Genomic DNA, 12,910 nt, shown 5'->3' with positions numbered 1-12,910 from the left:
ATTGAAAGATCAAATGATAAAACGATGTAAGTTGTCTGGATGAGCTGTTATGTTAAGTTTTTTCATTTGTTGCCAAGGCATTGTGTTATTATAAATGTGAATAAAAGTTTACCCATCTGATTAAATGCACTTTTAATACTTTTAGTCATTCTGTTGCTGAGATTATAGATACATCAGTTATGACTGAAATAGAATTCCAGCAAATATTTAGTTGTAGCTCCTTTTGAACTACAGGAGGTACATAAGTGTCATTTAATTAGTGAGGATAGCATTTTAACTTTTGTTGCAAGCACCAAGGTTCGCAGTTAATGTAGTTCATTTTTTCTTTCTAATACCCAGTTCTCCAATGACAACTTCCTACCCAGTTATTTTGCGGTTTATTTATAAAACTCATATCATTAAATACCTTATTTCATTCATTCTTCAAATTTTTTTTCCTTGCAGTATGACTCCATTCTAAATACACTGCAGAATTTATTCACTTCATGATAAATGAAGTGCATGTGATCTGCAGGCTTTACCCATTTAGTTTGAGTATTAGCAGAGATAAGCATCAAAACAGCCCGTATCAGGGTAAAGTAGTCACGGTAAAGTCCATTAGTAACTTTAGATTATGAGAACTTACTATATTTTTTCTCATTAAAGGTATTGCAGATATTTTGGGGTTTGGCTGATTTTATCTGATGTTCCAGCAGAACATTCTGTGCTAATCTGTGAAAGATTCCAAGACTGAGTACAACTAGGCATCCATTGTGGTTTTAACATTGGCTGTTGGCCAGTTCAAATCTGTTATAATGCTTGGCCATAATCTAATAACAAATATTTGATTTTCTCCATATGGAATTTAAGAGCAAATCAATGGACCATTTTTACACTCAATACATTTTTCATATACAGCAAATTCTACTTGTAACAAAATTGACACCAAGATGAATCAGCATTTGCTTTCAATAAAATTATTTGAGTTTGTTGGTAAACTAACCTTAAGGGATTCAGACGGTAATAGAGGTTGCAGGGTCACTGTAAAGACATATTGAACAGGAGAACTGTTATCTACATGTTGAATTTCCTGTAGCTTTTAGGATCAATTTTCATCCTTGATGTTTGACAAAAATCTAGTTTCGCAGTTAAAATGTTTGTAAGTCCTTATGAAGATAGGGGTATTAGGAAGTAAGGAAATTCCTTGTTCAATTAAACTTACAGAGTAAACTGTACATACAGTAAATATAAATACAACAATAAATATAAAGTGCAAAGATGGTGTAAAGATTGTAGTGCAATTCAAAGTAGTGTATAAAAAAATAGAAGCACACTAATGGAATAACCGAATGAGGTAGAGATAAGAGCAAGAATGCACGGCAGCATTTCCGAGAAGGGGGTATGAAAGAGGTGATTAGTTTTCAAGAGTCTGATTGCAGTGCGGAAGAAGCTGTTCTTAAGTCTGGACATCTGGGTTTCTAGCTAGTGCACCTTCTCCCAGGACCCCTTTCTTGATCTTTGAAGGGACTCGATTAAGTTGCTGGTGATGTGGATGCCTAGGAACGAAACTGTCAACCATTTCTAGGCAGCTCCCTTGATGAGGACAGGATTGTGCTCACTCCCTCACTTCCTGAGATCAACAATCAACTCCTTCATCTTCTTAGGTTGGTGGCCTAACACCATATGATAACAGGATTTGATCACATCCCTGAGGTCTGTCCAGTTTTAATCTGAGGTCCATGGAAATAGTCCTCCAGTCTCATTAAAAAACCTTTGGCTTCGTGGGATTGGGATCTCCATTGCCTGAGGTTTATCAGCTCCCTTGTCATGCACTTGTGTAAAGGAACATGGCAACCGCCCCCTGATAGCCAACATCCCACTCTGACCCAAACACTTCCCATCAGGAGTGGGAGTGAGATTGATTGGACTGGTCTCAGTGGAAAGTAAAGTTGACTCTTGAAAGTGGATTGTTAGATTTCTATGTTTCAATATTTTTTAGAAGTATTTAAGTATTCGTTAGCTTTCTTTTTGTCTCCTGAGTACATGAAGGGGAACTGGCCAAAGCCCAATGAGCTGGAACAAAAGTTGAAATGCACAGCATAGTTGATGTTTATTCTGTCCATGCATCTTCAAGTTTTATATGCTCCAATTAATATCCCCACCCTCTAGTCTTTCCAAAGAAAATAACCCCAACCTAGACAGTCTATGACATAATTTACAGATGGTAGAGTGGTGCAGGTGGTGGAGCTGCTGCCTCACAGTGCTAGAGACCTAAGTTCAACTGTAACCTTGACTGCTGTTAAAGTGGAGTTTACATGCTTTCCCTGTGACCATGTGGGGTTCTTCCTGGTGCTCCGGTTTCCCTCCACATCCCATAAATGTGCAGGTTGTAGATTAATTGGCCTCGAAAAATGCCCCTAATGGTCATGAAAGTGGGATAATATAGAACTAGTATAAACCGGTGATCGATGGTTGGCTTGGACTCAGTGGGCCAAAGGACCTGTTACTAAGCTGTAACTTTCAATCAACCATAGATTCATAGCATCATACAGCATGGAAATAGGCCAACACCGCCAACTTGCCAACACCGGTCAATATGTCCCATCTATACTAATCCCACCTGCCTGCATTTGGCCCATATCCCTCTAAACCTGTTCTATCCATGTACTTGTCTAATTGTTTCTTAAACGTTCCAATAGTCCCAGCCTCACCAACCTTCTCTGACAGCTCATTCCATACACCCATCACCATTTCTGTGAAAAAATTACCCCCCAGATTCCTATTAAATCTTTCCCCCTTCACCTTAAACCTATGGTCCTCGATTCCCCTATTCTGGGCAAGAGACTCTGTGCATCTACCCAATCTCTTCCTCCCATGATTTTATACACTTTTATAAGATCACCCCTCATCCTCCAGCGCTCCAAGAAATAGAGTGTGCCAGCCTGCTCAATCTCTCCCTGTAGCTCAGACCCTTGAGTCCTGGCAACATCCTTGTAAATCCTCTCTGTACCCTTTCCAACTTTCCAACATCTTTCTTGTAATACGGTGCCCAGAAATGAACACAATACTCTAAATTCTGTTTGCCACTTTTGTGTCCACCTAACCAGTCCTCTGATATCTTCCTGTATCCCAGAACCTTCTTGCTCACTGCTAATTTTGTTATCATCAACACATATGCCATGCATTTGTCCAAATCATTTACAGGTATATGCACTATGAAAAGCAAGGGGTCTATTTGTGAGCAATCCTATTACATAGGACAAAAGTCCTGTCTGATCAACAATTGAATTTTAACGGGGAAATATTTCCCTCAGCAGTGAGGTTTGTAAGTGGAGGGAGTTTAATTTGATTGTTAGAAGGATTGTAAAATATATTGTGGAGGTGTGGAACTCATTTGTCGAAAGAATAATGGAAGGAAAAACACTACCCCATCTAACAAGTCTCTGGATGAGCACTTTGACCTTAGAACCATAATCTAAAAGATTATGGACTAAGAAATTGGAAGTGGGATTCAAGTCTGGAGGGCATAGCTTTAGAGGGAGCAAAATTTAAAGGTGATGCGTTGAGCAAATTTTATATATAGAGCGATGGATGCCAGGAACGTGCTGCCAGGAGGAGGCAGATACGATAGTGGTGTTTAAGAGCCTTTTAGATAAGCACATGGGTATGCAAGGAATGAAGGGATATGGATCATATGCAGGCAGAGAGGTTAGTATAACCTGACATCATGTTTGGCATGGACATTGTGGCCAAACGGCTAGTTCCTCCGTTAGACTGTTCTATATTGTGTAGTTTGTCAATTTTTCGTTGACTTAGATATGATGGGCTGAATGGACTCCTTAGTGTCATAAATTTCTGTGATTCCCATATAGAGTACCCGAGGCAAGATTAATCACATGGCTTACGGCAGTTTTCCATTCCTGTGAATTGTTTGTAACACATACTGTTCACAAGTTGGGAATGTGGCTGTGAACCGTGTTCCCAGAAGGCAGAGGATGCTCAGCGGCAGAAGGGCAAATCATAAGGTCATAAGTGAGAGGAGTAGAATTAGGTCATTTGGCCCATCAAGTCCACTCTGCCATTCAATCATGGCTGATCTATCTCTCCCTCCTAACCCCATTCTCCTGCCTTCTCCCCATAATCCCTGACACCCATACTAATCAAAAATCTATTTATCTCTGCCGTAAAAATATCCACTGATGGCCTCCACAGACTTCTGTGGCAAAGAATTCCACAGATTCACCACTCTCTGACTAAAGACATTTCTCCATCTCCTTCCTAAAAGAACATCATTTAATTCTGAGGCTATGACCTCTAGTCCTAGACTCTCTCACTAGTGGAAACATCCTCTCCACATCCATTCTATCCAAGCTTTTCACTATTCTGCATGTTTCAATGAGGTCCCCTCTCATTCTTGTAAACTCCAGTGAGTACAGGCCCAGTGCCGTCAAATGCTCATCATAGGTTAACCTACTAATTCCTAGATAATCTATACCATACGTCTCCCAAAAGCTCGTACATAAGACGTACTGTACATAAGATTATGACGTACTGTACATAAGATGGGTGTTTGTAAGGCAGCGAGGATCTTTAATTACTTCTATATTGGTGGATGATTCTAAAGTAAGTGTCCATTTTTTTCTCTTGCAGGGTTTTAACAGAAAACTTCTTCCTGTGCTCCTGTGGTGTTGCATGGATCCAGATATGGCAGCAGAAAGGCCTGGCCACACTAGGTGTTCAGAACCTGACGTGTCGGGATGAGAATGACTTGAGGATAACACTGTCACACATGTGGATCCAAGACTGTGGTATTGACATTTTCTCATTTATCCATCAAAAGCATTGCAATTTATTTTCTTGTCCTCTCATTTATAAAATTGATCAAAGAAGGGAATAATGTCAAACAAAGTAGAAACAAGAGTGGAAATGGTGAAAATAAAGTTGTTAGCAGAGTTTTATAGAGTAAATAAGCTTGAAATATCACGGTAATTGTTAGATTTTGTAATCTTGTAAGATTCTGCATCCATTTGAAATGGCCACCAATGCTACATCATTATTGATTGATGAATAATAATAATATGCTTTCAGTCATTTATTTAAGTGCCATATTAAAGGTTTTATTATCCTTTCACTGTTAGTACCCAAATGTACAAAGTGCAAAGTTCTTTGGTATTAGGTTCAGGACCATGTGTTATCAAATGTGGATGTGCTGATATTAAAGATGGTTCCTCACTAAAATGCCACGGACATCCCTACTCCCTCCATCCCCCAGTGACTGTTTAACCAAAATATGTCTGGTCTGCGTTTAGATTGTGCATAATTCCTTCATGGCGGATCAAAAATGCAAACCAGGGCAGGAAAGAAGTGGATTTGATGACACCCCGTTATTTAAACTGCTTTGGAGACACAAGAACTGCAGATATTGGTTTACCAAAAAAAGCACAGTGCTGAAGTAACTCAGCAGGTCAGGCAGCACATTTGGAGGACATGGATAGGCGATGTTAAGGGTCAGGACCCTTCTCCACATTCCTATCTTGAGTCTGACGAAGGGTCCCGACTAGAACCGTTGCCTATCCATTTGAACTGCTCTGCTTCCTCAGCTTATGCTTCCCTTGAAATGGAGGCATTTAAAATCAGAACTTTATTTAGTGTGACCCTGAACACAACATTGAGTCAATTTTGTCAGCTTCAAAAGGTTTGCTGCCTTTCTTGGCTTGAACTTTAATCAAAGTATGGATGGTAAATAAATGTTGAGGTTTCTAGTAAAAAATAGGTTATGTAGTTTAGAAATGACGTGCCTAGTGATAGATGCCAGGTGCTTTTCAATGAATTATTTATAGCATGATCGATTGCACATTAAAAATGGACCAGTGGACATGTGTGTTAGATAAGAGTGCCAGTGCATTTTGCAGCAGAGAACTTAAGTCCTGGATTCATGCCTACTCTCATTGAACAGAGGGCTACCCATGTGCCCCATGGCGTCAGCATCAACACTCAATTGATGCTCAAACATTTCTCCACAAAGAATTGTGGCAACAGAAGTAAAACACCTGAAAACAACTGAACACAATTCAGTTTTATTATGGTCTGCATGAACAATAACTCCATCTCACCGAGCTGATCACTGAAATCTTAACCCAATCTAGATGATGTAAATTGATAGTTAATCCTAGATGGCTACTGATGAAGGGTCCCGACCTGAAATGTCACCTATCCATATTCTCCTGAGATGCTCCCTGATCTGCTGAGTTACTCCAGCACTCTTTTCTTAGATGGACACAGGTGGTTTTCATGAATTCCTCTCAAAAGAAAATATTACTCATTGCATCACATATTCAGTGATGTGCATTGGCATCATTACACTTATGTATACAGACAGCATTGAAACTAGATTACTGTAAGATAAACTAACATAAACTTTGCCTGTATTCTTTCCATTTAATTGTTAACATGTATTTGAAGCCAGGTACTATCCCCTGCAACTGCAGGAGATATAACATCTGTCTTTATACTTCTTCCTTCACATCCATCCAGGAACCCCAGCGGTCCTTCCTGGTGAGACAGAGGTTCACGTGTACCTCCTCTAACCAAATCTACTGCTTTCAATGTTCCCAATGTGGCTTCCTTCATATGGCCGTGACTAAGTACAGAAGGTGACCGCTGAACACTCACATTCAGTCTGCCCAGGCCTTCTGTGCTCCCGGTTGCTAACTAATTTAAGTCCTCCTCATTCCCATACTGACCTTTCTGTCCTGGGCCTCCTCCCTTGCCAGGGTGAGGCCACATGCAAACTGGAGGAACAGCATCTCATATTCTATTTGGGTAGCTTGAGCATTGAATTTTCCAATTTTAGGTAACTAACCAAACAACAATGACCTCCCTCGTCTCCCTCCTTTCATCCCCACCTCTCTTTTCCCTGTGCCCCCCCTTGAATTTGCACCCACTTGCCAGGGTTTGTCCTTTGCTCCTCTCTTGCAGCTTTCTCCCCCGCCAACCGCCAACCCACCACAATCATCCTGATGAAGAGTCCCAACCCAAAACACCGCCTCTCCATGTTGTCCAGAGATGCTGCTGACCTGACCCACTGAATTACTCCAACTCCCTGTGTCTTTTTTTGTAAAGCAGCATCTGCAATTCCTCTTGTCTCCACTAATACTTCCTTGATATGAAGTGGGATGGATGGTTCAGTCATGCTTGCCCTCTTCATTGTCCTCTTTATGTAGTTCCCAGGGTAGAAAGCAGATTGTGTTCCTTTGCAGCAGCCCTTCATAATCAGAACATCAGCAATAATGTCACCTTTGACGTGACAAAGCTTTCCAATGTGCCTCACTGGAGCTTAATCCACTGCAAGTCACAAAAGCAAAATGGGTTTGTCACAGAAGGAGCTTCTAAGGAACATCAGAAAGGAGGAACGTGAGGTGCAGATTCCACAATGCAGCCCATCCATGCTCACTGGATGTTATCCCCGTACTAAAGTTAGAAACCCCAAAAGCTAACGGCCAACACCATTTCCAAAGGCCTCTTACACCATCAGCAGCAGTAGTTTGATACTTTTGACTGTTTCTGAGATGAAATTAGTGCTTCAGCTTCCTCGACACTGATAATGATTCGTTCATAAAAGTTTGAAAATGAACAAAATAAAAACAGAAATCAAGTTAACTTAGACATGCTAAATTGAAGTTTACACTGATATAATAAGTTACTTTTATCGACCTTTGTACCATGATTGTAGGATTCCTCACTGAGCTCTTGTTCATGCAGTGAATGGGGGTGAAATCTTGCTGGAGAAATAATGAACTGTAGATGCTGGCTTAACAAGGAAAGACACAAAATGCTGGCAACATCAGTCTGACGAAGGGTCCCAATCCAAATTGGATGGGTGATGTTTCAAGTCGGGACCCTTCTTCAGACTGCACCTATCCACACTATCAGCTATCCATTTTCTCCCGGATGCTGAATGAACCGATGACTTACTCTAGCATTTTGTGTCTATCTTTGGTATAAACCAGCATCTGCAGTTCCTTTTTATGGCATCTTAATAGTAGTTCACACATGAACATACAACATCACAGGCATGGTGGCACAGTGGTAGAGTTGCTGCCTTACAGAGCTTACAGTGCCAGAGATCAGGGTTCGATCCTGGCTATGGGTGCTTATCTGTACGGAGTTTGTATGTTCTCCCCGTGACGTGGGTGGTTTTTCTCCGAGAACTTCAATTTCCTCCCACACTCCAAAGACACACAGATTTGTATGTTAATTGGCTGGGTATAAATGTAAAAAAATTGTCCCGAGTGTAGGTTAGGATAGTGTTAGTGTGTGTGGATCGCTGGTCAGTACGGACTTGGTGGGCACTGTATCTCTAAACTAAACTAAAATGTTTCTGATACACTCAACCATCCACTTCACATTCACTGTTTACAAGACTTGTTAAAGTACAAGTAAATTTCTAAAAGTGGTCTGTTTTGATATTGAGCACTCTGTATGTTTCATGCAGTCTGCTGGGTTTGAGAGTGGCTTGTTTCTACTCTAGTTTTATGAAATCTGCGGAGACTAATGAGGCCAGTGTGGGAGCCTCAGACTCTTCCGTACATGGGGCAGGAGATGCCTGAGTGGGCAGGGGGGTGAGCAGTTTGTGAGGTGCTTTGCTCCTTCTGCTGTTGCCACAGGGATTCTGAGTGCTTTTTTAGCAAGGACACAATGTTTTCAATATTATTCTAAATTCTCCTCTTTCTCTTTGATTACTCATTGGCCAGAAGTTGCTATAAATCAGTGGGGGTGTTGCAATTCTTCCAGGAGGCATTGAGTAATCCTTAAATCTTTTCTTCTGTCTGTGTGGTAATTGCTTTCCATGACAAAGCTTGGAATAGCGTGTTTGTTTTGGGAGTCTGGTATCGGAGCAAGTAAACAATGAAGCTTGCCCAACACAGCTGACTTAGTGTAACCCGGGCCTCCATGTTGGCCTGGAAGAGGGCACTGACATTTGTTTACTTTGAGTGAATTTGGACGTTTTTGTGGGGACAGCTTCCGTAGCAAGTATCGTGTCTTGAAGACTTCCTGAGGAGCAAGGCCAGATGGAAAGTGAACCAGGGTTGTACCTTCTGCGCCCTCAAAGTCAGCAGTGGGAGGTGTCTCTGGGGCACAAAGGTGACCAGGCCAGGAGAGAGACGTCAGTTCGTTGAACAATCCAGATGAAGGCGATGGCTGGAGGCCCTGCAGAAGCCTAGGGCTTGCCTGGATCGGGTGCCACTCCATAAGACCTACCGTGCGTACCAGACCTTGGAACTTTGGAAATGATGCCAAATTTGGTGACTTGAAAAAGAATTTCAGTGTTTTGCACATGCGACAATAAAGCACCATTGCACCATTGAACTGCTGTAAGTAATCCAGGTTTTGTAAGAGTAGGGCAGGGTTCGCTGCCAGGGCCGGATTATGTTAATGCGGGGTCCATAGCATATGTTATAAAGGGTCCTTAAATACGGGACAAGGTGATGTCACCACTCGTGCCCCACGTGACCTCTCCCAGCCAGCGGTCACGTGCTCCCGCTCCACCAATGAAGGCCGCCTGGGGAAGCTGTAACCTCCATTCGGCGAACACACTCGGCTCCGCTCCCCAAACACACTTGGCCCCGCTCCCCGAACACTTCTCAACCCCACTCCCCGAACTCCGTTAACGTTAACGAGCTCCGTTAGCTTACACTGCCGGGCCTACAGTGTCGGAGACTATAGTGGCCCGCGGGCCTAATACGGGACTTTCGGAGAGGGGGTGATGGAGGGGTTTAGTTTAGAGATACAGCGCAAAAACAGGCCCACCGTCCGTACCGACCAGCGATCCCTGCACACACTGGGGATAATTTTACACATACACCAAGCCAATTAACCTACAACCCTGCACGTCTTTGGAGTGTGGGACCAAACCAAAGATCTCGGATAAAACCCACGTGATCACGGAGAGAATGTACAACTCTGTACAGACAGTACCCGTGCTTGGGATGGGACCTGGGTCTCCGGTGCTGCAAGTTCTGTAAGGCAGCAACTCTACCACTGCGCCACCATGGGGTGAATGACAGAGGATTGCGAGAAGAGGGCCAGAGGAGTGGGAGCCGAGGGTGCCGGAGAAGTAGAGACAGGGACGGCCGGAGGAATGTGGAAAAGGTAGGGCCGGAGGAGTGAATAGAGGCGGGACTGGAGGTGTAGGGCTGAGAGGGACAGAGTAGGGATTGGAGCAGTGGATGCTGAGAGGCATGCAAGGTGTGGGTAGAGGAGGTGGTAGAAGAGAGGAGGAGGAGATAGGGTCTGGGAAGTGAGGAGAGGCCGGGAGATTGGTGAGAAAGAGGGCCCGAGCTTTTGGGATAGGTGAGAGGGAGTCACAGGAATTTGGAGTATGGGCCAGAAGAATGGAGAGAGAGAGAGTGGTACGGATGGGTAGGGGCTGAGAAAAGGCCAAAAGTGTGAGGGAAAATTCCTATAGAAATGGAAAGTAAAGGACAGAAGGGGGGGGGGGGGGGGGACATGGAAGTAGGTGTGGGGGAAAGAGGTTTTGAGGAAATGGGGAGAGCGTAATAGAGATGCGCAGGGGGGAGTGTGGGATGGAGAAAAGGAGAGAGAGTGGGCAGAAGACTGGGAATAAAGGGGGGAGGTAGATTGGCGGAAGAGAGGACTGGAACAGTAGCTATTTGGAGGGACAACAGTCTCGGAGGCGAGGGGGAAGAGGGATTGGAGAGAGAGACGCCCAGTGGAGTGGGGAGAAGGAGAGAGCCGGAGGAGTGGGGAGAGAGAGAAGACTGCGGGAGTGAAGAGAGAGAGAAGGCCCAGCAAGGAGAGGGAGGGGCAGGGAAAGAACAGGCGGGAGATATGCGGAAGAGTTAGCAGCGGAGGATTCGGGGGAGCAAGTGCCAGAGGAGTGGGGAGAGAGCGCCGGAGGAGTAGGGAGAAGGAGAGTAGGGAGAAGGAGGGCCAGAGGAGTGGGAGAGGTAGGGTGGGGGGGGGGGGGGGGGGGGTGAGATGAGGTGGTGAAAGTGGCCCGGGGACTTGAGAGAAAAGAGCCGATGAGCGAGGAGTGAGAGGGCTGGGATGTGTGGGGAGACAAGGCCAATATTCTAGCAAAGAAGGAGGAGTGAGGTGTTTGGGTGAGTGAGGTCTCTGGAGGAGTGATGTGTTTGGGTGAGGCCGGATGTGTGTGGAGTAAGAGGGCTGGAGACTGGGCGGTTGGGTGGTGACATGCCGGCTGCCCATTGGTCCGTGCAGCCCGCCACCAACACATTCTAACCGTGGTGGTTGGGGAGCAGCGTGCACAACACAGCGTCCCTCAGTGGGACGCCGATTTCAAGCATTTAGCGCAGGGCTCTCGAAAGCGCGGGGCCCGTAGCAAATGCTACTTTCGCTACTATGTTAATCGGCCATGTTCACTGCTGTCCCAGTGACTGTGAGCTTTCTGGCAGGCCTGAGGTTGTGATCTTCAATATTCTTTTCTTCAATTCATCCAAAACTGTGAAGGCACAATGAAGGCAATGGTGAATGTTATCATCGATGCTTGGCTTGACGAGAGTGGCTCCCGAAATAAGGGAAATGGTCACGTTTCCAGGGTCTCGTTGTGAACCTTTATGGTCAGAAGGCAGTTCTGTGCAGCAGAGGCAGGTTGGTAATGGATCTTGTCCAGCGGAACTGAATGTGAGGCCCATCCTCTTCTTTGCTTCAGTTAAAGCACTGTCCATTGCTTGCAACATTGCTTCTGGGCACATGCAGAAGCAGATGTTATCTGCATACTGAGGTTGACTCCTAATCTTTGGGTAATTTTAGTTCTGTAGTGTGGTCGCTGTACATAGATCAGTTTGGCTTCATTCTGAAGATTATGTCCAGTCACACAAGAGGTATGTTGGAGGTGAGATGCAACATTGCTGGGTAAACTGATTAAGAAATAATGTTGGATTAATGATGCAGCCTTGTTTGTTACTGGTCTCGAATAAGATTGGCTTTGTTGCGGACCTGCTGGCTAGAATCACGTCCACTTCACGGCTGGTGCGGGTTCTTACATTTTAATTTAACTAGTCACTCATAAATCGTATGTGCCTGTAGATGGATTGAATTGACACTGATTCAGGGAACAGCTGATCGACCACTTGGGGAGGGAGTTGAAGGAAACCTTGGTGCTAACTTTCCATGTGGTCAATAGCAGGGAGATCCCTACGTAGCTACTGCAGTGGGATTTGTTGTTTTTTGTTGGTCACAATGACGGTGTTTCTGAGATGCCCTGGTGTATCATTTTCTCAGATGTGGACGATGAGATTGTGGATTTGTGTCTGAAGCTCTTTGCTGCCAAGTTTTAGTTCAGCAGGGATACCATCTGCTCCTGAGCTTTATTTAGTTTTAATTGAGATATGGTCTTTTCAACTTGGGGCAGCACAGTGGCACAGCGGTAGAGTTGCTGCCTTACAGCGCCAGAGACTTAGTTCGATCGTGACCATGGGTGCTGTCTGAACGGAGTTTGTACGTTCTCCCCGTAACCACGTGGATTTTCTCCAAAAATGTACAGATTTGTAATTGTCTTCGGTAAAATTGTAAATTGTCCCTAGCGTGTAGGATAGTGTAAGCATACAGGGTGATCACTGGTCGGCACGGACTCGCTGGGCCGAATGGCCTGTTTCTGTGCTGTATCTCTAAATTAAACGTCTTGTCGGTCAGGAGTGGCCACAAGCCTGAGTTGAATAGGTTGCTGTGGGTTGGCATCAAGGGCTGACGAGGCTGAGGAGGTCTTCAAAGTGTCCTTGCAGTGAGCACTGATGGCAATTTCACTCATGTTCTCGGCTCTTAGTGAATGGAGCCTTGCGATGTTTGCGTCACAGATGGCCCTGACACCACTGAATAACACGTATGTTATGGCTGTCATTGAGCTGGGATGGCCATATAAATTCCAAGCACGTGTCGATTTCTCTTC

General features: G+C 44.4%; 1 protein-coding gene across 1 annotated transcript in view; it reads left to right on the top strand.

The window, feature by feature from the left end:
* Positions 1 to 12,910, top strand: part of ntrk2a (neurotrophic tyrosine kinase, receptor, type 2a) — a 216,031-nt gene that overhangs the window by 26,422 nt on the left and 176,699 nt on the right. The window contains exon 5 of the mRNA XM_078396175.1: positions 4,630 to 4,787. Coding sequence (XP_078252301.1) covers positions 4,630 to 4,787 — 158 coding nt within the window. The remainder of the gene's footprint in view (positions 1 to 4,629; positions 4,788 to 12,910) is intronic.

The sequence above is a fragment of the Rhinoraja longicauda genome, chromosome 3 (assembly GCF_053455715.1).
Source record: "Rhinoraja longicauda isolate Sanriku21f chromosome 3, sRhiLon1.1, whole genome shotgun sequence".
Classification (NCBI taxonomy): domain Eukaryota; kingdom Metazoa; phylum Chordata; class Chondrichthyes; order Rajiformes; family Arhynchobatidae; genus Rhinoraja; species Rhinoraja longicauda.
This window is presented reverse-complemented; position numbering and strand designations above follow the sequence as displayed.